Here is a 20,020-nt window from a genome sequence, read left to right as displayed (position 1 = left end):
ATTTGTCTGGACTTGAGTTTTCCCTTTGTCAACTGAGGCAACTAATAATAATATGTATCTGATGTGGTTATTGTGAGTCGTGAATGGATTTATTCATGAAAAGTGTTATGGTAATACTTGGTAACAGTAAGTGTCCATAAATATTAGCCCTCATTATTAAGTGAAGGGTATTATATTGCAGAGCACTACATAATGTAATAAACTGTTTAGAGAAATAATTCATATACCAACAATAAAGACATTAAGAACACAATTGTCATATAACAATGACTTTCGGGGCGCCTGGGTGGCTCAGTTGGTTACGTGTCCGACTTCGGCTCAGGTCATGACCTCCGCAAATTCAAGCCCCGCGTCAGGCTCTGTGCTGACACCTCGGAGCCTGGAGCCTGCCTCAGATTCTGTGTCTCCCTCTCTCTCTGCCCCTCTCCTGCTCTCTCTCTATCTCTCTCTCTCAATAATAAATAAACATCAAACACTTTTTTTTTATGACTCTCCAAGGACAGCAAATAGTACTATCCTAAACTACCAAGTGTATTTGGAAACAATGAAACCATTTTTTAAAATTATGTTTTGAGAGGTGCCTGGGTGGCTCATTCATGGAGTATGTGACTCTTGGTCTTGGGGTTGTGAGTTCGAGCCCTATGTTGGGTGTAGAGATTACTTAAAAATAAAAAAACTTAAGAAAATGATATTTTAAGAGATTGAGCTCCTACAAACTGAGCACCCTTTCTTCCTACTTCACTATATCTGAACTGGGAGCTGGGTGATCTGTCCCGCTATTGTGTTATAGGGAAGAAGGATACACCTTTTCCAGTGTTAATTATTATAAATGGTGTGTTATATTTCCTTCCCCAGGAAGCATATAAAGTTTCCATTCCCAGAAATCAGGTTTTAAAACATCTTCAGAAGCAAAGTAAACAAAATGGAGAACAAATCTTAACAATAATTTCACTCATAGGAATCCTTTTATTGCTAATAAAATCAAGGAACAGCACAAACCTTTCCCAGACTACACACATTCTTTGCTGCACCTTGTTAATGCAGATATTTAATTACTGCACACAAAAATATTTAAGTGAGAGGGTACAAGATATTTTAGAGCCAAATTTGATACAGAGGCCTTTACAAAAATAAATATGTGATCTTTCAGTCATAAATTAGTATTCTGGAAGATGCTCCAGACAGCAGGGATCAGAATAAATTGAGAAGGAAGAAATATTTTCTGCCAGTAGCAGGCAGTAAAAAAAATGCCAAAAGTAGGGGAGTAGGGGAAGCTTTTAAAAAATAAATAGAGATCATTGTGGAAGCATACATCTGCGTAAAGCAAAATTGATTATAATTATTATTTTATTCGAGATTAGATTTTGGAACAGCTTGAATGTGGACACTTAAATTGCAAGAGCTAGAATCCTTTCTCCTGGTCCCTGTGAATATAACTCTCCCTTCGAAAATACATGAGTCTTTTCTCTCTACTCTGACGTGTGACTTCTCAATATCAACTCATTTCTCAGTTGCACTATAGGCAGTCAGAAAATGTCATCGACCTAAAGAATCTACATCGTAAGGGGGTGAAAAGCAGCATTTGTGAGGGCGCAGGAATGAGACAGAAAAATCCTGGCAGTTATCTTATTTTTCATGAAGAAACCAGAGCTGAGCTTTGCCAAGCAGACAGCTATGAGCTCACTGGTCTGAAATAATTACTCACTGAGACTTTCCCCCAGGATAGAACTAATGGGTTTATGCAGGAAACATAACCTGAATATTAGTTTGCTGGCTTTTTCTTTTTCAATCAGTAATCAGTCCCCTTTGTTCTTGGGCCTGAGAACTGACAAAGTTCTCAGTTACATTAATTGACAAAAGAGGAGATGAAAAAGAAAATAAATATTCAGCCAAACCAGATTGTTTTTAATTCACATTCTTTATGTTTGGTAGTCTCATTCCTGTCTTAAGAGATAAAGAACTCAAAGCCTCCAAATGATTGAAACTGACAGAAGAGTTGTTAAGGGCTTAATATCCCAGAGTTGACACTTAGAAATTAAGCATGAACGAAAGCGAACCCAGAACAAATTGCTCAGCCCAGAGCCAATCTGAGAAATGTTCTTTTTAATCGAGATGTGCTACGATGTCAACCAAGGGACCAGGGACATCAAAAGTGTGTTCAGATCATTTCTGTGGGAAGATGCAGAGAAAGGTCTGAAACACTGATGTATATTTTTGCAAATTTTTGCTTCCTACCTAACCAAAAAAAAAAAAAAGAAAGAAAAACAAATAAAGTACAACAAATAATTCATTCAAAACCCTCTGATATAATGTTAGCAGATCCTTTCTACGTGCCTAGCCTGTGCTGTTAAGAGATGAACGCAGATCTGATGATGTCCAACACTCACTTGCTTTTCAGACTCTTTGGATGACTGTGTAGAATGTCCTCATTTATTATTGGAATTGGATGTTTAGTTTTATTTCATTATTTTCAAGTAAAGCGCTTTAATATTTTATGAATACTGGTCCTTTGAATCTTGCTACTGGATGTCATTCCCATGGATGACAATAGAGCAAAAAAAGTCTTTTGAAAACATTCCACTGTGAAATCAGGACGCAGAGGATGCTAAAGTAAGGAATTTGCTGACATTCAAATTTGCCAACCTCTGACAAAACTCAAAGGCTAATAGCACAAATAATACTTATTTCCACTAACTAGTGGGACTTCAACTATATAGCTAACCGGATTAATAAGAATTAAAATAAAAGCATATTAGACTTTTGTTGACGATAATGAAAACTGACCATATTTCCCCCAAGAAGAAGTTCAAAGAAGAATGGAATGCCAGTCAGAAGGCAAAACTGAGGGGTGCCTGGGGGGCTCAGTTGGTTGGGCGTCTGACTCTTGATTTCAGCTGAGGTCATCATCTGATGATTCTTGAGACTGAGCCCCATACCAGGCTCTGCACAGACAGTACAGAGTCTGCTTGGGATTCTCTATCTCTCAAAAACAAATAAACATTAAAAAAAGAAAAAGAAGAAGAAGGCAAAACTGAAATATGTCCAAAATAGAGTAATTAACTAAACTGGCTTTCTTTGCTTTCTTCCAAGAAGTGATATCTTTGCTTCGAAACCTGACTGGCTCCCCTTCTCTCCTCTGTTCCTCCCTCTCCACCAACGTGACAAGGTAGCACCCCATCATTCAGACATTGCCTCCAATATCACCTTCTTGAAAAGCCCTTCTCACCACCTTACATATGAAGCAGTCTCCTCTCAAACTCTTCATATATACTCCATTACCTTGTTTTGTTTTCTCCTTAACGTGTATCTTTTGAAATCAGCTTGTTTGTTTACTTGTTTATCATCACTGTCCCACAGGACAGCACAAGCTCCATGGGAGCAGTGTCTATGTCTGCACACCCAGCACCTTACACAACGACCTTCATTGTATTCTCAGATTGTGCACGTCAGGAGTTTATGACATTCACACTTGGAGTCTCTCATGAGCTCCTGCTTAGATGTCATCTGAAAGTCTCACTGGGCTGGAAGATCCACTTCCTAGGTAGATCACTCATATGGCAGCAAGGTGGTGCTGACTGTTGGTTGGCCTTTGTTCCTCTTTACGTGGGCTTCTCTTTGGGACTCTGTCAATGTCCTCATGGCCTGGGGAACAGTCCCTACAGCAAGCCATCCATGAGACCATGGCAGAAAATGCAATGCCTTTTATGATCGGACCTTGAAAGTCACACACCCTCAACTGTCACCTGTACTTTTGGTCACATGGTTCAGGGTGAGAGACGATTACTGAAGGGTTCAACAACCAGCAGGCAAGAATCATTTGGGGCCATCAAGGAGCTTGGGTACCACACTGCTGGATACAGTTTACTATTAAAACAGCAGGCCTTTATGGTAAGGCAAGAAAACAGCCATGCAGCTCATACTTTTTACTTATGACTTCAATATTTAAAAGCTATAATCACAGTTTTCTACTTTTCTATAGAGCCTTTTAAAAGTATGAACTTCTTCTTAGTGACAGAATTAAACGAAAACAATCATAAAATAACAACTGCTCTCCCTCTCATCTTTTCATTGAACAACAAGTAACTGGGTTTTGTTTTACTATCTAGGTGTGGACGTGTAGCACTCAAGTTCTTGGAAACGTAAAGGTGAGATTAAGGTCAAGTTCAAACTAAGCTGGGAAGAGTCCAAACAAGTGTTTGGAAGCAGGTCCCCAGACAGGATCTGCAGCCCATGTCTCTTTTGAGACAATGACATATGCAATTCTTCTACCAAAAATGACCTCACTTGTTAACAGTGATTGTTCAGGGGCCTGCAAACCACAGTGTATTATTTTACCACCCAGGATGAAATTAACTACAGACTGTAGCCATGTGTAACCTTGGTCTTTTCAGGGATCAAAGGCCAAATAAGGCAAATAACTTTTTAAAGTTGCTAAAAATAAGAATTAACCTGTCTGAATTTTTTAAAGTCCTAATCATTTTTTACAAAGTGATAAGAAAAGCAGCTTCTCCTAATTACTTCAGATAAGATACATGAGTCTCTAGTATTGCCAATTCTACCCATAAATAAACAGGGCAATCCATCAATAGGTTGAGGAAAACCTACCTAGAAAAATGCCTCTTTGGAAAAACAAAGGAAAGAATTGGAAAAGAGAAACCAGAACAAAATCCGCAACATTAGTAAGAGTAGTAAGTAAAAGTAAAAGCAGTGCGGGTTAATTAGAATGAGAACCCCCAAAAATCTACTCCAGAGAAATTGTTCTGGAAGGTAAAACACAGACTATGGTTTGTTTATCTTCTGCTCCTTTGACATCCAAAAGATTAAGTATTCCCTTCAGGGAAACTATTTGCTTTCTAGCTCAAAGCTACAGAATGTCAGTGCAATTTATTTTCTAAAACTTGACAGCTGATATACAGATTAGGGGAAGCAACACCAAATATCAGAGGCCTTACTACATAGAAGAGAGAGAGGAAAAGCTTCAAAATCCACTTTACTTCACGGCAGAATTGTTTGACCCTCTGTTCCTTGAAATCACATTTACAGTTATAACACAATAAAAGCTTATTAGGGAATTTTAGGCTACCTTGCCTGAGTTCCAGGGTTACTAAGACATCCTAGGAGAAACATATTTAATTCAGAGGCTCAAAACAGCTGGGGCTAGACTGTAGGGGACAGAGGCAGAGAGCTGACAGCTCGACGGAATCAACTGAGTAGCCAAAATCAGAGAGCTGAGAGAGGCAGCCAAAAAGCAGCGCTTTCTTAAGATAATTCTGATCCAATAAAAGGTTTTGCTTTTTTAATTTGCTGGTTATAGCTCAGAAAAGAAAAAGTTTGTTTTGAGAGACTGAGCCCCAAGAATGTTAAGTCAAAGAATCATCCATGGAACACTCTTTGGGGAAAAAAAAAGGTATTGCCTTCCGATTTATCTTGATTTTATATAAATTCAAAATCAGGAGACGAATCCAGTAGCATCAGGGAAGGACAAGGCGCCGCCCAGCTTCATGTTACAAGGACCTTTCACAAACACTCATGTTCCTGGCCTCGGAAGACATCACTGCAGCCCAATCTTCAGCATCTCTACTATATAATGACACCACTGTGAGGCAAAGCCTCTCCCTGGGGAAGAGCTATCACTTCAGTGCAATAATCCAGTAGCCTGGTGAAACTTGACCTCCAACAGCCAGGTTCTCCCAGTGTCCACACTGTGCATGCAAGCTACTTTTCTCATATGTTAAACTGAGCAAAACGCATAAGCCTGTAGGCTGGCCAGAAGCTTTTGCAAAAAATAAACATATATTGTTTCCCATCACGATGGCAGAGGTCACCTTTTCTCCTTTTCCAAAAACAGGAGACCTTCTAGGGAAGACTTGCCCTTCCTTATTCTGCTCGAGAAAAGGCAAATTTAATGAAACACCTGCAATATAGACACTCAGGCTGCAAATACCCCACCCCAACCATCGCCAGCAATGATTTCCCCAGTGTTCACTTTGGGAATGATCTCTTTGCACATAATTTTCAGGGTTCCTTTTCTTCCCATCACAGCCCTTATTTTGCTGCTGTTGTTCATAAACAGATGGTATTTTCTTTCAAATCAGGGGTCATATTAGTTACATATATGAGCGAGAGATTTTAAGGAACTGGCTCAAATTCCTGGCAGTTGTGGAGACTGGCAAGGTGTGGGGCCAGCAGGCTGGAGATTCAGGGAGGAGCCAATGTTGCATTTTAAGTCCAAAGTCAGTTTAATAGCATAATTCCTTCTTGGTAGAGGTGGTCAGTCTTTTATTCTATTCAAACCTTCGACTGATTGGATGAGGCCCATCCACATTACGGAAGGCAACTGAAAGGCAACTTTTACTCATAGTCCATTGATTTAAATGTAAATTTCATCGAAAAACAGCCTCTTGGAAACATCCAGAATAATGTTTGACCACTTCTTGCATACCATTGCCCAGCCAGGTTGACCTTTAATTTCATGTTAGCTATGAACCATGAGTCTGTTCCCAAGGATATGAGACACAGATACATCAAGACTGCTAAAGAAGTAAAATATAAGTGCAAATAAAGAAATTAAGACCCAAATGTCATATCAAATAACACAGCAAGAGAATAAGCTGCTTCATGTCACATGGTGTTGGTGGTAAACTACAAATACTTAGCATGTTGTGGTTAGAAAAGGTTTTAAAGATCAGCTTATCTAGCACTCATCATATAGATGACCAGGGCAAGGCAAAGAATTCGAGAAAATCTGAAGACATGGAAGAGCATGGCACACAAGACAGAAGAGCAAACAGCTAAGAGGCCAGATGAAATGGGAACTGGAATGCCCTGTGTGGAATGTGGCAGAATACCTTCCAACTTCTTTTCTGAGCTGAGATAAAAATTACTCTCTGTTGTCTAAACACACAACTCATAGGCAGCTCAGAGAGAGCTCCAGGGCCGGCTGCATTATTGTACCAAACTGACCTGTTATCAGAAACCGCCCTCTGTATATCCAAACTCCAGATAATCCCATCACGGATAACTGAGAGTCCAATTACTGCCTTTATTTTGACAAGAGGCTTGGGGAAATGAGGGTTCGGCCTTTACCAAGCGACATCGACAAGGACAGACCAGTGGGCCTGGGGCTTCCATGCTTCCCAGAGGGACCCTTAACACTCAGCTTTACGGGGAGGGGGAGTTCAGTCAATAGGAGCGAGTTACTGTCCTTTCCTTTTCAGACAAATCCCTGCACTTCTTCAGTTCACCAGCGTTTGCATAGGCCTTACGAAAAGCTATTAAGATTCAGCATCATTATCAGAGGGGACTTGGCAGAATCTAATCTTCTTTGGAGATGGAAAACTGGCCCAGAAGTGGGGCTGTGACCTTTGGTCACCTGCTGGCACTGGTGCAAGGCAATGCCTAAGCAATGAGGATCCTGTGTGTCTTTGATGCCCAGACAAGGCTTTGAAGCAGAGTCAAGACCACAGGACAAAGGCAGCACTGTTTATGCAAATCTAGAAACAAAAGACGCTAAAATCCAAAGCCATTAAAAATAACATCAGAAATCCAATACCAGAGATGATTAGAAGCTCTGCCCCAGTATGAAATAGAACACCTAAAAGCAAGGCTGGGCAGCACACCAAAATACATACTGCAGGAAGGAGTCCTGAGCAACTGGAGCTTGGCAAGATGTGCTCAGAAGCCTTGATATATGCAGCTCCCTTAGCCAAAGGGGCAGCATCTGTGCGCCAGAGGAAGGGAGCACTGGGCGGCCGCTGCTTCTGCACCTGGTGCACACAGTCCCTTCGTGAGAAGTTCCAGCACGCGCCCCTGCAAAGCTGGGCACTCCTGGGGCCCTGTCCCTTGGCTGTTCAGGCGTCTGGTAGCACGTGTCCTTTGCAGAAGACAATGCTCTTAGTGAACACCTTTGGTCACAGTATACAATGGGGTGAAATACAATGAGCTCCTAGGGTGCCTTGGTGGCTCAGTTGGTTAAGCGTCTGACTCTTCATCTCAGCTTGGTTCATGATCTCATGGTTTGTGAGTTTGATCCCTACAGCAGGAGCCTGCTTGAGATTCCTTCTCTCCCTCTCTCTGCCCTTTCCCTGCTAGTGCTCTCTATCTCTCTCTCTCTCTCTCTCTCTCTCAGAATAAAAATAACCTTTTTTAAAAAACAGAAATACCGTGAACTTCTGAAAAAACTTAGATTTTGTTTTTGGCCACTCCAAAAGGAACTAAGTTTGGGCAGATGGTCCAGAAAACACCAATCATCCAGAGTTATGATTCATCTCACCAAAGGTTCTCAAGCCTGGCAGCACATTGCCACCCGTTGGGAAGTTTTAAAAATCTGTCACTTGCCCCAGAAATTCAGACCTAAATGGGCTGGGGGCGGGGCCCAGGCATCAGTGTCTTTTAAAACCTCATCAAATGAGTCATCTTTGAAAACCACAACCCTAGCACATACCTTTTTTGTTGCAGGAGAGGAAACTGAGGCCCAGAGAGATTAAACGGCTTTTACAAAATGGCACAACATATGCAATGCTCGCAGCCCTTTCAAAAGACAACATAAATAACAAAATAATGATATTTGCGCACTGAGGGGAAGACGGACGAGGCTGCCCTTGGCTAGAGGCCGGTGTCCTGAACACGTCCAGGCACACCAGGCCTGCCCTTCCTCCCCAGGTGACTATTACCATTTTGGTGGGAGGCACTAGAGCAGCTACAGATCAGCTCACATCCCTGAGAAGAAAAAGGCATAAAAAAGAAAATGGATGCATAATTCGAGAACTTTCACTGTGGAATGTTTGATAGACCTGTCAGCCAAAGAACACAGTAAAACTAGGAGGTGAAAAGCAGGAGACGTAGCAACAGAGCTGTGATCTTCCCAGAGGAGGCTGCCTGTCAGTGTAGCCCTAACCACGCTACTACACCACGATAGAACACACCTTTGTAAAGTAGCAACTGACTCCCAACAACCCTTCATACAGCAGACTAGAACAGTGTGAATTCCCAAAATTTGCATTTTGATTTCATATGTAATGAAGATCCCAGGCTTAAGGACTTTATCATATCACCTAATGAAAGCTGAACTGCCAACTACTGGAAGCAGTTTAACAGACTGTGTTTTTCACAAGTGAGGGGAGGCGGTCTTCATGACAAGCCAAAGAGAAAACCAAAGGTAAGAAAATTAGAACAAAGGAACCATGCTTAGGGAATACGAGGACTGAAGTGGTTCAAATGACTCCTTTTTATTTAAAGAAAATGCACTGATTTGGTTTCCCTCCACTCTATTGAGAGATGTTCATCAATAGATGTCTTTTCTTCTATGAAACTAAATGCTTGATGAGCTCAGGATGTGAAATAGACTGAACAAAGAGAAGGGCTTGAAGAGGTGTCATTTTATACTGAGGCCCGGGGCAAGCCACTTCATATAGTGGGCAGCTTGGGGCACTGCTTTAAAAAAACAAAACAAAACAAAACTTGTCTAAAAAAGAGCCACCATTGGAAGGAGGGAGAACACATATGGTTGACTCAATAAAAAACACAAATGATACGTGCCCGGCAAAGCCTCTCCTTGGTAATCCTGTACCTTCCTACTTCTCTTAATAAGAAACCCCTTTAGCCTCCTTGATTGCTTAAGCATCTGGATCTTGAGTTTAGAAGATTACACAATATACCACCTTTCCAAATTCTGAAAATCCTATCGCCTGTACCTTAGATGGATACACAGCCTTCAGTCCTTTCATGATGGTCCCTCACTCCTCCCAGGCCTTCAGGGAGCTCAGCTCTTATAGTTCCCAAACCCACAGGTATACCCAAATCACTCAGATACATGTTTAAGATACAGATTCCCAGGCCACTCCCACAGGCCATCTGATTGAATGTGTCTCAAAAGGAAGCCCAGAAATCCACGTAACTAATAAATGTCCTAGGTGTTGTGGCCCCTGAACTAGTATTTAGGAACCACCAGTTGAAATCCAGCAGCCTTAAGCCAAAAGGTTGGCAGAACAGTAATGAGGGCCATGTCTTCTCGTGGCCAATGAACCTGACTAATGAGGGGAGAGTTCATTTTTAGGGCACCTCACCTACTAATCTCAATATGATTACTTGGATTTATCCATGGAGATGATTTGTGATAACTAAATAAATAAAAGGATGTACATAATATTTAGTCTACTTTATAAATTCATAGTTTGTCTCAATAAGGAGAATTTTCTAGGGTAGAAGTCAATGTGCCTAGTTCATCTTAAAATCTAGCAAGATTAAGGAAAGGCAGAAAGATTCGTGATTTTTGTAATTTTCTACAATATTTTAGTATGCTAGGTGTTCCAAGCCTTCCATGCCAACTCCATAAAATCCACCTGAAACCCCAGGCATGGTCTGGGCTGAATGCTCTCTTATCCTGCACCCCCATGCTTCCAGAAGGGGGACTGCGGTAGTCTGGGGGCTGCATTAGGCTTACTGTTCAATGGTGCGGTGATGACATGAAAAAATCCTGATTCCACTTGGCAGTAACTTTCCACTATCTTGGCGGGTCTCAGCCATAATCACTGTGGTGTGTGGAGCTTGGATAGCTTATGGGGCTGGCTGGAAACCAAGAAACTAAAAAGCAGTCCAGCGGTCCAGCAAGGGACTCCGTGCTGGAAATGCCAGAGCACCAAATGTCCACAACCACATTTCTCACAGATATCCCAGGAATTTAAGTTCCACTCTTAGTCTCCAGAAAATTTTGCCTTTCTGAAGACCCCAAAAAGCAGCAATTTCTCACTTACCATGCCTTTTCTCTGGAAAATGCCAATCAATGTACATCCATTACATTCCCTTTTCTCAGAATCATCTCTAGTCCTACGAGAAGAGGAAGCTTGCCCTAACCCACTGCCTTCCCAGCCTCCAAAATAAAGAACGGGGACTGAAAAGAAAGGGTTCTACTTCCCTACTGTCCAAAATGGTGGCACTTCTAGCTACCTTCATGGTTTTCATGGGTTTGACTGCTGTCTTTATCTGTCCTAACAGACATAGGCTGCTGTAAGAACATACCACAGAGTGGGTGGCTTACAAACACAGGTTTGTTTTTTGGTTTTCTTTTTTTTAACTCTGGGAGCTAGAAGTCCAAGGTCAGAATACCACCATAGTCAGGTTCTGGCTAAGACACTCTTCCAGAATGCCGTGTTCGTGCCGTGTCCTCACACAGTGGAAGGGGTGAGCAATCTCTCTGGAGGCCCTTCTTCTAATCCCACCTAGTTCCACCCTCATGACGTAAGCACCTCCCAAAGGCCCCACTTCCTAATGCCATCATCTTTGGGGGTTAGGATTTCAACACATGAATTTTGAGTCAGGTTGGGGGACAGTGAGGGGTACAAACTCTCAGACCACAGCAACAGCCAAACTGGCAAACGTTCCGTTTTAAGGAATCTCCTCTCTCCAATCTGACACATCCTTCAATAGACATTTAAGTAATTCAACCTACAAGTTCAAGAATTCTTCCAATGCAGACAATTTATCACTTAAACCAAGTACTCATGAGAATGCTTTAAGAGCAGACCTAGCCCCATACTCAGCCTCCTGCCATTTTCTTAGGGCATGTGCAGCCCAGGACCATTAATGTTACTATTTGTTTTTCTGAAATGCGAATCTTCTAAGGGGTCTTGGGACATTATTCAGAAATGCTGGGTGTGGAAAGGGTTATATGCACATCTTCTAAGGGGTCTTGGGACTTTAATCAGGAATGCTGGAGGGTGGGAAGGGTTATTTTCCATTATGTTTGCAGAGGAAGAAATCTCCTTAGGTAAACCAACAAATCAGGGACAGTCCTCAGCTTGATGAGTGTGCCAAACAACTAAAATAATAACAATTGTGGCCTCAATTAAATGAGACATGTTACAAAGTCGTAAGTTCAGTCCTGGCGGGATGTCATGAAGTTATTATTGGAAGTCTAAGTCTGAAAAGATTACTGTACAGTGCTCCTAGAGAGGAAAAGAAATGCCCTCCAGACAGATCTAAGGTTTAATTCATGCAAGAGACTTGGCTAATGCCACCAACCACAAACGCTGCATTTTCATGGAACTGAACGGCAGCATGCGCCAGTGAATTAATTACAGCCGCTCTATTTATATTCTGTGTGGCTTTTCAATGATTACCTATAATGGTATTCTTTTTTACCTTTATGAACATTCACACACAGCTTTTCTACCAGAGGAATGGAGACCTGAGGGGAAGGTAATATGATCTTGATTTTTTTACCACGAGGTCATTCCCTGGCAGCTTGCCAAGCCTGCTCCTTCTAGAAAGCTTGAGACCTGGGACTTCTGAAGCATCTGAGCAAGAGTTACCACCCAAATGCCTACAGGGGCCAGGCAAGCCGTGTTGAAGAGCAGACAGCAAGTGGGGGCAGAGCAGGGGCTGTAATCACACACAGAATGGGCCTGATAGGAATGTGACTTCTGGACAAAGTCCAGGAGCCCCAGCAATCACTGCCATGTACAAATGCAGGCTTGGCCAGGCAGGTGCGAGTTATGCAGGCTTGTTCAGTTGGTGAAGTTATCCAGTTAAACATTTATGATACCAGCACTTTTGGGATATATATTATACTTCATTTAAAAAGCTGGGATTAAATAGATTTTAAATCATCACATGCAGAACAGGATATGTAAAACACTCATATCTGGGTTAATATTAAAAGAATATATGTATATGCACAGAAAGTTTCTAGAAGAATGTACAAGGAACTGTTAATGTTATTGCCCTTGGCAGGTGGTACAGAGTAGAAGGGAGATTTACTTTTTATCATGTTTCCATTTATACTGTTTGAATCTTTATTATAGGAGTCTATTACTCTTTCAATAGAAAAGAGAAAAAAATCAGGAGAGAAAGTTCTTAAAATAATTAAATTACTATTAAATAAATCCACAAGGACCCTAAAGAATTTCAGAATTTTTTAGATCTGTAATTTTTGATGTGCTCCCAGTAGAAGAGCAATTACATGAACAAGTCACTCCTTTGAGAATAAAGATGTCACGACATATACAAGAGACACATTTTGTCATTGCTGATGAATAGTAGCTCTGATTTAAATACATAGGGTGCAGGGTGCCTGGGTGGCTCAGTCGGTTGAGTGCCCAATTTCAACTGAGGTCATGACCCCACGTTCGTGGGTTCAAGCCCTGTGTCAGACTCTGTGCTGACAGCTCAGAGCCTGAAGCCTGCTTCTGATTCTGTGTCTCCCTCTCTCTCTGCTCCTCCCCCTCTCATGCTCTGTCTCTCTTTGTATCAAAAATAAATAAAACATTTAAAAAATTCATCAAAAAAATAAACACATATGGTGAAGCCTTTTTGTAATATGGTAACTGGGGAGCAGGACGAGCAATCATACTACAGGAAAGCCAATTTTCCTGTCACATATTGACCCCACTGTATCCTGTATTGTTATATTATTTAAAGAAATGTTCAGAAACAAGCCTTACAATAGTCCTACCATTGTCCCTATGTAGGCCTTATAATGGTACTACTATATTCTGCTGAAGACTTGAAGACACTGCCACACAGTGATAGGACCCATGTGTACGATTAAGTGTTGGAAAAAGGACCGAGGCGCAACCAGCAGCCTTCTTGGTTACAAAGCTTCCATTGTTCCTTCTTACAACCACCAGAGACCCTCAAAGGAGAGGGCCACATGAAGTCTGCTTATGTACGTGGAGCCACAAAGAAGCTCAGCAGGAGAATCACCTGGAGAAAGTTGCTGAAGACAAATCCGTAAAAGCTAACCCTGCTTAGAATAACTAGCACGTGCCTCTAAACCATGGCTGATATTTGATATGAAATAATCAATGTTAAAACAGCCACACAGGGCTTAAAATCGAGAAATCTGTTACCTCATCCCAATACTTATTCACTGTATAATATACAAGGGGAAAATCCTTTAATTGCCCTGCATGTTGGTTTCCCCCATCCCTGGACATCAATTTATAAAATAGAACCAGGAGAATTTACGGGTCCTTTTATTAGTCATTTCAGTTTTTACTCAAAGGAAACACATAGTTCTGCAGCCCAAACATGTTTTGAAACTGGAGGGTGGAGAGATGATTGATAGTTTCCTCCAACCATTTGGAAGAAGGTTGAGTTGAATGGTTAACCAAATCTAAGACCACTAATTGGAAAGGCTGAAAAACTGATACTCTGTTTTACCAGTATGAACCCAAATCCTGCAGCTACTGGGCATGTGAATAGTGTTGCCTTAGTCACTTGCCACTAACAACACTTGATAGATTTTTTTCTGTTGCGATGCAGCTGTGATCATAGCAAGTGATCTGCATATTTACGTACAATCCACATATTTAGTCTCATTCTGCTCCTATGAAATCCACCAACATAAAGCCTAGTTCAGTAACTAGAAAGTGCCTAAGCTAAGTGACGAAATTATCAAGACAGCGGAAGGGAACCACTGAGTCCCTTGTGTCATTCAAGCAGAAGGGGCCATTCTTGTTTGGAAGAAACACTGGCACTCTTCTCTTCCTAAGTTGGGTCAACTGACAGAAGCGAAAACTAGAACTAATTGGTCCTTTCTTGATCCTAAACAGACCATTTGTATTCGGTCTGGGACATTAGCTGCCTGGGTCACATCCTGACTCCACCATGCCCTAGCCTTGTGACTCAGGCAAGTTATTTAAATTCTCTGTGCCTCAGTTACCTTCTGCATAAAGTGAGGAGACTAACAGCACCTTTTGCCTAGGGTTGCTGTCAGGAGTAAATTAGTTATCCTATCCAAGCGTTTGGTTTTCATTAATAGATAAATGTTAGCTCTCCTTATGCTAATGCTTTTTTTCTTAGAAAGAAGATAGAGTTCCTTGTGAATGTATTGTTTTAAAAATCTTCATTCAGAAAGAGAAAGGCAAAGGAAATGGGACCAAAAGGAAAAGATGGATAGGAAAAGGCAACTATTTAAAATAAATTTTCTTAATGTTTTATTTTTATTTTTGAGAGAGAGACAGACAGAGTGAGTGGGGGAGGGGCAGAGAGAGAGAGGGAGACACAGAATCTGAACCAGGCTCCAGGCTCTGAGCTGTCAGCATAGAGCCCAAAGTGGGGCTTGAACCCATGAGCTGTGAGATCATGACTTGAGCTAAAGTAGGATGTTTAACTGATTAAGCCACCTGGGAGCCCTGGAAATAGCAAATATTGTCCATTTATTATCATCTACATAAAAGACATTGTCAATACATTATTTCATTTGCTTGTTAAAATAACTATTGGAGGTAGGTATTAATATTAGTTATTTCCAGATGAGAAAGCAAGGCTCAGTTAGAATTTTGCTGATGTGTCCACAATCATACAGGAGATTTGAACCCTAGCATGTCTGACTATAAGCTTTAATATTCCCTCTTTGGTACTACAAAACCACCAGGCTGGGAAAAAATAAGAAAAAGAAGGTGGAATGGTGACAAAAACAGACTAATGAAGAGAAGGGGGACAAACATATCATCTACTTTTTCACCCAGAAACTAAAACACATATCCACAGGGATAACATAAACATTTCATATCAAGACTGTGATGATAAAATGTGACACTGGTCTCCTTGCTGGTGCTGAAAACCATCAATAGTAGTTTGGGGGATGCCTGGGTGGCTTCAGCTCAGGTCATGATCTCACAATCCATGAGTTCGAGCTCCATGTAGGGCTCTGGGCTGACAGTTCAGAGTCTGGAGCCTGCTTCAGATTCTGTGTCTCCCTCTCTCTCTGCCCCGCCAATGCTTGCTCTCTCTCTCTCTCTCTCTCTCTCTCTCTGTCTCTCTGTCTCTCTCTCTCTCTCCCTCAAAAATAAGCAATATTTTTTAAATAGTAGTTTGGAACATTTTATAAATACACATATATTAGTGTATTTAGTTAAACATTCACTAAAATGCTACTGGTTGAGCATCAAGAAGTGGAGAATAATCCAAGATAATTTCCCAAACACTGCACCAATAAAGTAGATTGCAAAATGTCAGGATCAGCAGCCCAGAACAAGCAGAAGCTCATCAGTGTTTTTGTTGACGTCAACAGAAACCCATCTCTTTATTCAGAAAGCCATACGTCGTCAGTTCCTAATGTACTTAGTATACTACTGTTCGAAACCCTACCAAACGAAACGCCCAAATCGTTCTGTAATTACATGGCAGCTACTGCCTTATGACTGCACAGACCCAATCCCCGCTGGCTCCCCACAGGCAACAGTTGGCTCTCCAAAAGACAAACTTCATGTATCTTTTGGGCCAAATGTTCTTTCGTTGTGCCCTGCTCCAGTGTTCATTATTATCATGGTACTTGGCCTCCTCTTAATCATAGGTTTGAGAAGAGGGATGAAGTCAGCCTTCCCTCTGTTGCTAAGGCCACTGTTCATGGCTCCAGTGAGGAGCGCCCTCCTCAGTGCCATGCCATGTGCCGTATGCCACACAGTTCCCGCATCTCAACACAGCAGTGATCCCCAAGAACTCAGTGCAGGTTTTAATTGGAACACAAGGAACTTCTTGGTTCCTTAGCACGGTTACAATATTTGAAGAAAAATAATTCGCTTGGTGGGGTTTTGAGGTCAGACAGGTAAATGGGACAGGTTTTTCTTTTGCCTGATACCAAGTATCTCTAAAACATAAACTTTCCTTAATTCAACCTCATCCAGATAAACTTAATGCTAACTGAGATAACGCCACTCACTGTCTGACAGCAAATGTTTTCAGGGCAATTTTCTGGTACTGACTGCGAATATAGTCCAGAACTTCCGGTCAGAAAAACACTGCAGCATCGGGAAGTCTGAATGTGCTCAAGTGATCGACACCTGCCACACCTACAGGAAAGAAGTCAGATGCTCCTCTGGTGTGAGAGATGAGCAGGTCGATGAGAAGGGTGAGTGTGCACAGGGCTCATGATCTAAGATTAAATGGAAGCTGGCAGCCCAGATTCTGTATCCCACCTGGTTCTGCTGTGTTAAGTTCCGGGTAGTGAACGGCATTTTTGGCATTGGCCATTTCTGACAGCAGTGTATGCTGGCTTCGCAGACTGGATGCCAGCCCCATGGGCATCTCAGACTGTTGAGCAGAGCTTGAAATTGAGAGACTAGAAGTAAGTAATGGCAGGAGCTCCTCCAGGCTGTAGCATCCGAACCCGAGTTACGGCTTCCTCCTGGAGGGTAATGTCCCATCCCCTTCACAGCCAAATACTCCCCTAGTGCCCATCTCAAAGTTAGCAGCTCCAGTGGTATGGCGCAGTGAGTCGGGAGATTTGCAATCAGTAAGCCTGCCACCTGCTTTGTCGCCCCTGATGAGAAACTGGTAAATGTTTCAGTGTCTTTTTTTTTTTTTCCCTCTTATGCTGTCCCCTCTTTCTAGAACCCTCCTTACCTCCCAGGTTTTAGTGGATTCCTATTGTCTTTCAAAATTGGGTTCCAAGTAAGTGTCAACTCTCCTCAGGAAGGTTTTCATGACCACATAACTGCCTCAATCTGATTTAGAAGTCCTTTGTCACTCCCCTAAACCCTATAAATGCCATTCAGATCATCTTACGCTGCCCAGTAAAAAGAGCCATATTTGTCTGTGAGAAGCCATATCTTACTCAACTCTTTTCAGCTGGAGCCTGGCACAGTGCCTTGATCTCACAAAAGATGGTCATTTTAAGCGTGTGCTTGCACAACTTCTCTGTGCCTCAGTTGTCTCATCTGTAAAAGGGTATAATCATAGTACATGCCTGGTAGTGAACGTAAAGTGTTTAGAATCATTGTGAGCTCTTATTAAGGAGTTGTGAAATTAATAAATAAACGTAATTTTAAGTCAGTTACTTTAGATATACTGTCTTCTTTTATGAAATAGAAATAATTGTGTTTCTTTACAGAATGGTACCAAGGATCAAATGAGATGACATAGTTAATGAAAGTACTTTGAGAGCTGTAGGACTATTTTTAAACTGCCATTTTGGTTGTTATTACCTAATAAATGATATAAGGTTTCTATACCAGAACTCAAAGAAGAGTCGTTAGTGGCTAATACAGTGGTTGCCCAAAACCTATTCAAGCCTTGGATTTTTTCCCCTAACTTTCCAACCCTGGCCATAAGGGACAAAGTACAGTTACATGGACTGTTAACAAGGGTAAGGGAAAATAGATCCCAGAAGTTTGTGCAGAAATGCAGTACTAGCCATCTGAAAAGAACATCAACGTCCACAGAATCCAGAACATCCAGAGGCCTTCGGATGCACAATCATGGCTGCTTGATTCTAATCATATCACAAACGCCACGGAATTGAAAAGCTGGAAAGAACGTTTGAAGTCATTCATTCCAGTTCCTTCCTTTTACTGATGAGGAAACATGATGTCTATGGATCCCAAGCAACTGGCCCAAAGCCACATATCAAGCGTGCCAGACAACTTGTCTCCTCATTCGTAGCCTATAGATGTATATAAATGTAGTTTGTACCATGTTCCCACCACTATCTTTTTGGCTGGACTTTAAGAACAAACCTGAATTCCAATTCCAGTGTCACCATGCACTAAGTCTATGACTTTGAGTTATTGAAATGATCTAGGTCACAGTTGCTCTGTTGTAAAACACAGATCCTAGTGTCTCTTTTAAGTCTGGCGCCTTAGCACGCTCGGCCATCCTGACACCGCACTAGTGTCTCTTTTAAAAAGTTCACCCTCTGATAGAAGAGGAAACGTGTGTACATCAAGCAAAGCCTGTGCCTCGTACCTGCTTCGCCCTTCACTAACTTCCTAGAGTAACTATGGTAATGTTCTTTAAACCAAACAAATGCATAAAGACCAAGACGGTCTTCTAAAACCTCTCTCTTGAAGAAAGTGTCTGAGAACTAACACTTGTGAAATTTTCTTTGGTATTGAAGTGGTTAAAAAAAAAAAAAAGCCTTCTTTCTGGTTGAAAACCTGGCTGCACCACTGTTCTCACTTTCCACATAACGTGCCCTTGTCCGTGGCCACAGTCACGTATAACGGGGTATATAGTAAAGCAGTGTATAGCACAGTGCTGCGCTCTGTGTCATGTTTGCTTTCTCACCTCTGCACCTCTCCCCCCAGGTACCGCCAGGCTGCCAATTCCAGCTACTGCTTTATCCTTCCTCCTCTCTTTCTGCCCAACCACAGCTTTAAGGCTGCGTCCCGTCTAAGGACAACTCCCTTTATCACCGCAGGAGAGAAAGTGCTCTGGAGTGACGTGGGCCCGGTCTTCCTCAGAGTCCCCCTGGCCACGTACCTGGCTGCCTCTCTCTCCTGGCCGGTGTCCAGCTCCTCCTCCACAGGCCTTTCGGCGGCTCCCCTGGCCCCCAACTTCTCGCCCTCCCGTACCTGCGTCTCTAAAAGGTGCGGGACTAGACCGAGTCCTAAAAGTTGGTGCGCGCAGCCACCCGCACGATGCCCTGGCCCTCCCCCAAAACAAACACAGTATCTGGCGTGGGGCTCTAGCCTGGGGCAACAAAACTTGGCCGTCTGCCTTCCCCGGGGCAGCTCTGTCCCCAGGACACCGTGCCCCAGGGTGTCCCGAACGGTCTGCATCAGCGGCGAGGAACGAGCCCCAGGAGGACGCACAGGCGCGGTCAGCCCGGAGCAGGCGGAGGCGACAGGGCCCACCGTGGTGGCGCTGCAGGGAAGACCCGGAGGGCCCCACGTAACCTCAAACTCTGAGTCCGTATCCCTTCTCCCCCCAGCCCCCACCGCACCATCCCCTGGAGCCACTATTTTTGCCTCCGAGGCAAAGGCAGGAGCCCGGCACCAGGAAGCCAGGGCTGCGCACCGTTCGCCTCCCAGCCATTCCGGAGCCCCCTTCCCGGCCGCAGTTACGCTTCAGGTCGCGTCTGGAGGACTAGGCGGCGACGGGCATCCCTATTCTCTCTGTCCAGCGCCAGAGAGATGAAGCTGGGAAAAAGGCAGCCTCGCGAGGTGGAAGGGGGCGCAGCTAGCCCTCTTGCGGGGTTGCCCCAAGTCCTTGACCGGAAAAGGGACGAGGCCACCGCGATCCACAGCCCCGCGGCCCAGGGCCGGTCGGTAGTCCCCACTGACACCCCAGCCGCGCG

General features: G+C 42.9%; 2 protein-coding genes across 2 annotated transcripts in view; one reads left to right on the top strand and one right to left on the bottom strand.

Moving 5' to 3' along the window:
• The window catches only part of COLGALT2 (collagen beta(1-O)galactosyltransferase 2), a 98,664-nt gene extending 79,387 nt beyond the window's left edge, over positions 1-19,277 (bottom strand). Inside the window, exon 1 of the mRNA XM_029935217.1 lies at positions 19,204-19,277. The gene's annotated coding sequence lies outside the window, so the exon portion shown is untranslated. The remainder of the gene's footprint in view (positions 1-19,203) is intronic.
• Positions 19,278-19,856: 579 nt separating this feature from the next.
• TSEN15 (tRNA splicing endonuclease subunit 15) overlaps positions 19,857-20,020 on the top strand; it is a 37,220-nt gene continuing 37,056 nt past the window's right edge. Inside the window, exon 1 of the mRNA XM_029933359.1 lies at positions 19,857-19,987. Within this exon, the coding sequence (XP_029789219.1) occupies positions 19,857-19,987 (131 nt within the window). The remainder of the gene's footprint in view (positions 19,988-20,020) is intronic.

The sequence above is a fragment of the Suricata suricatta genome, chromosome 3 (assembly GCF_006229205.1).
Source record: "Suricata suricatta isolate VVHF042 chromosome 3, meerkat_22Aug2017_6uvM2_HiC, whole genome shotgun sequence".
In the NCBI taxonomy this organism is placed as follows: domain Eukaryota; kingdom Metazoa; phylum Chordata; class Mammalia; order Carnivora; family Herpestidae; genus Suricata; species Suricata suricatta.
This window is presented reverse-complemented; position numbering and strand designations above follow the sequence as displayed.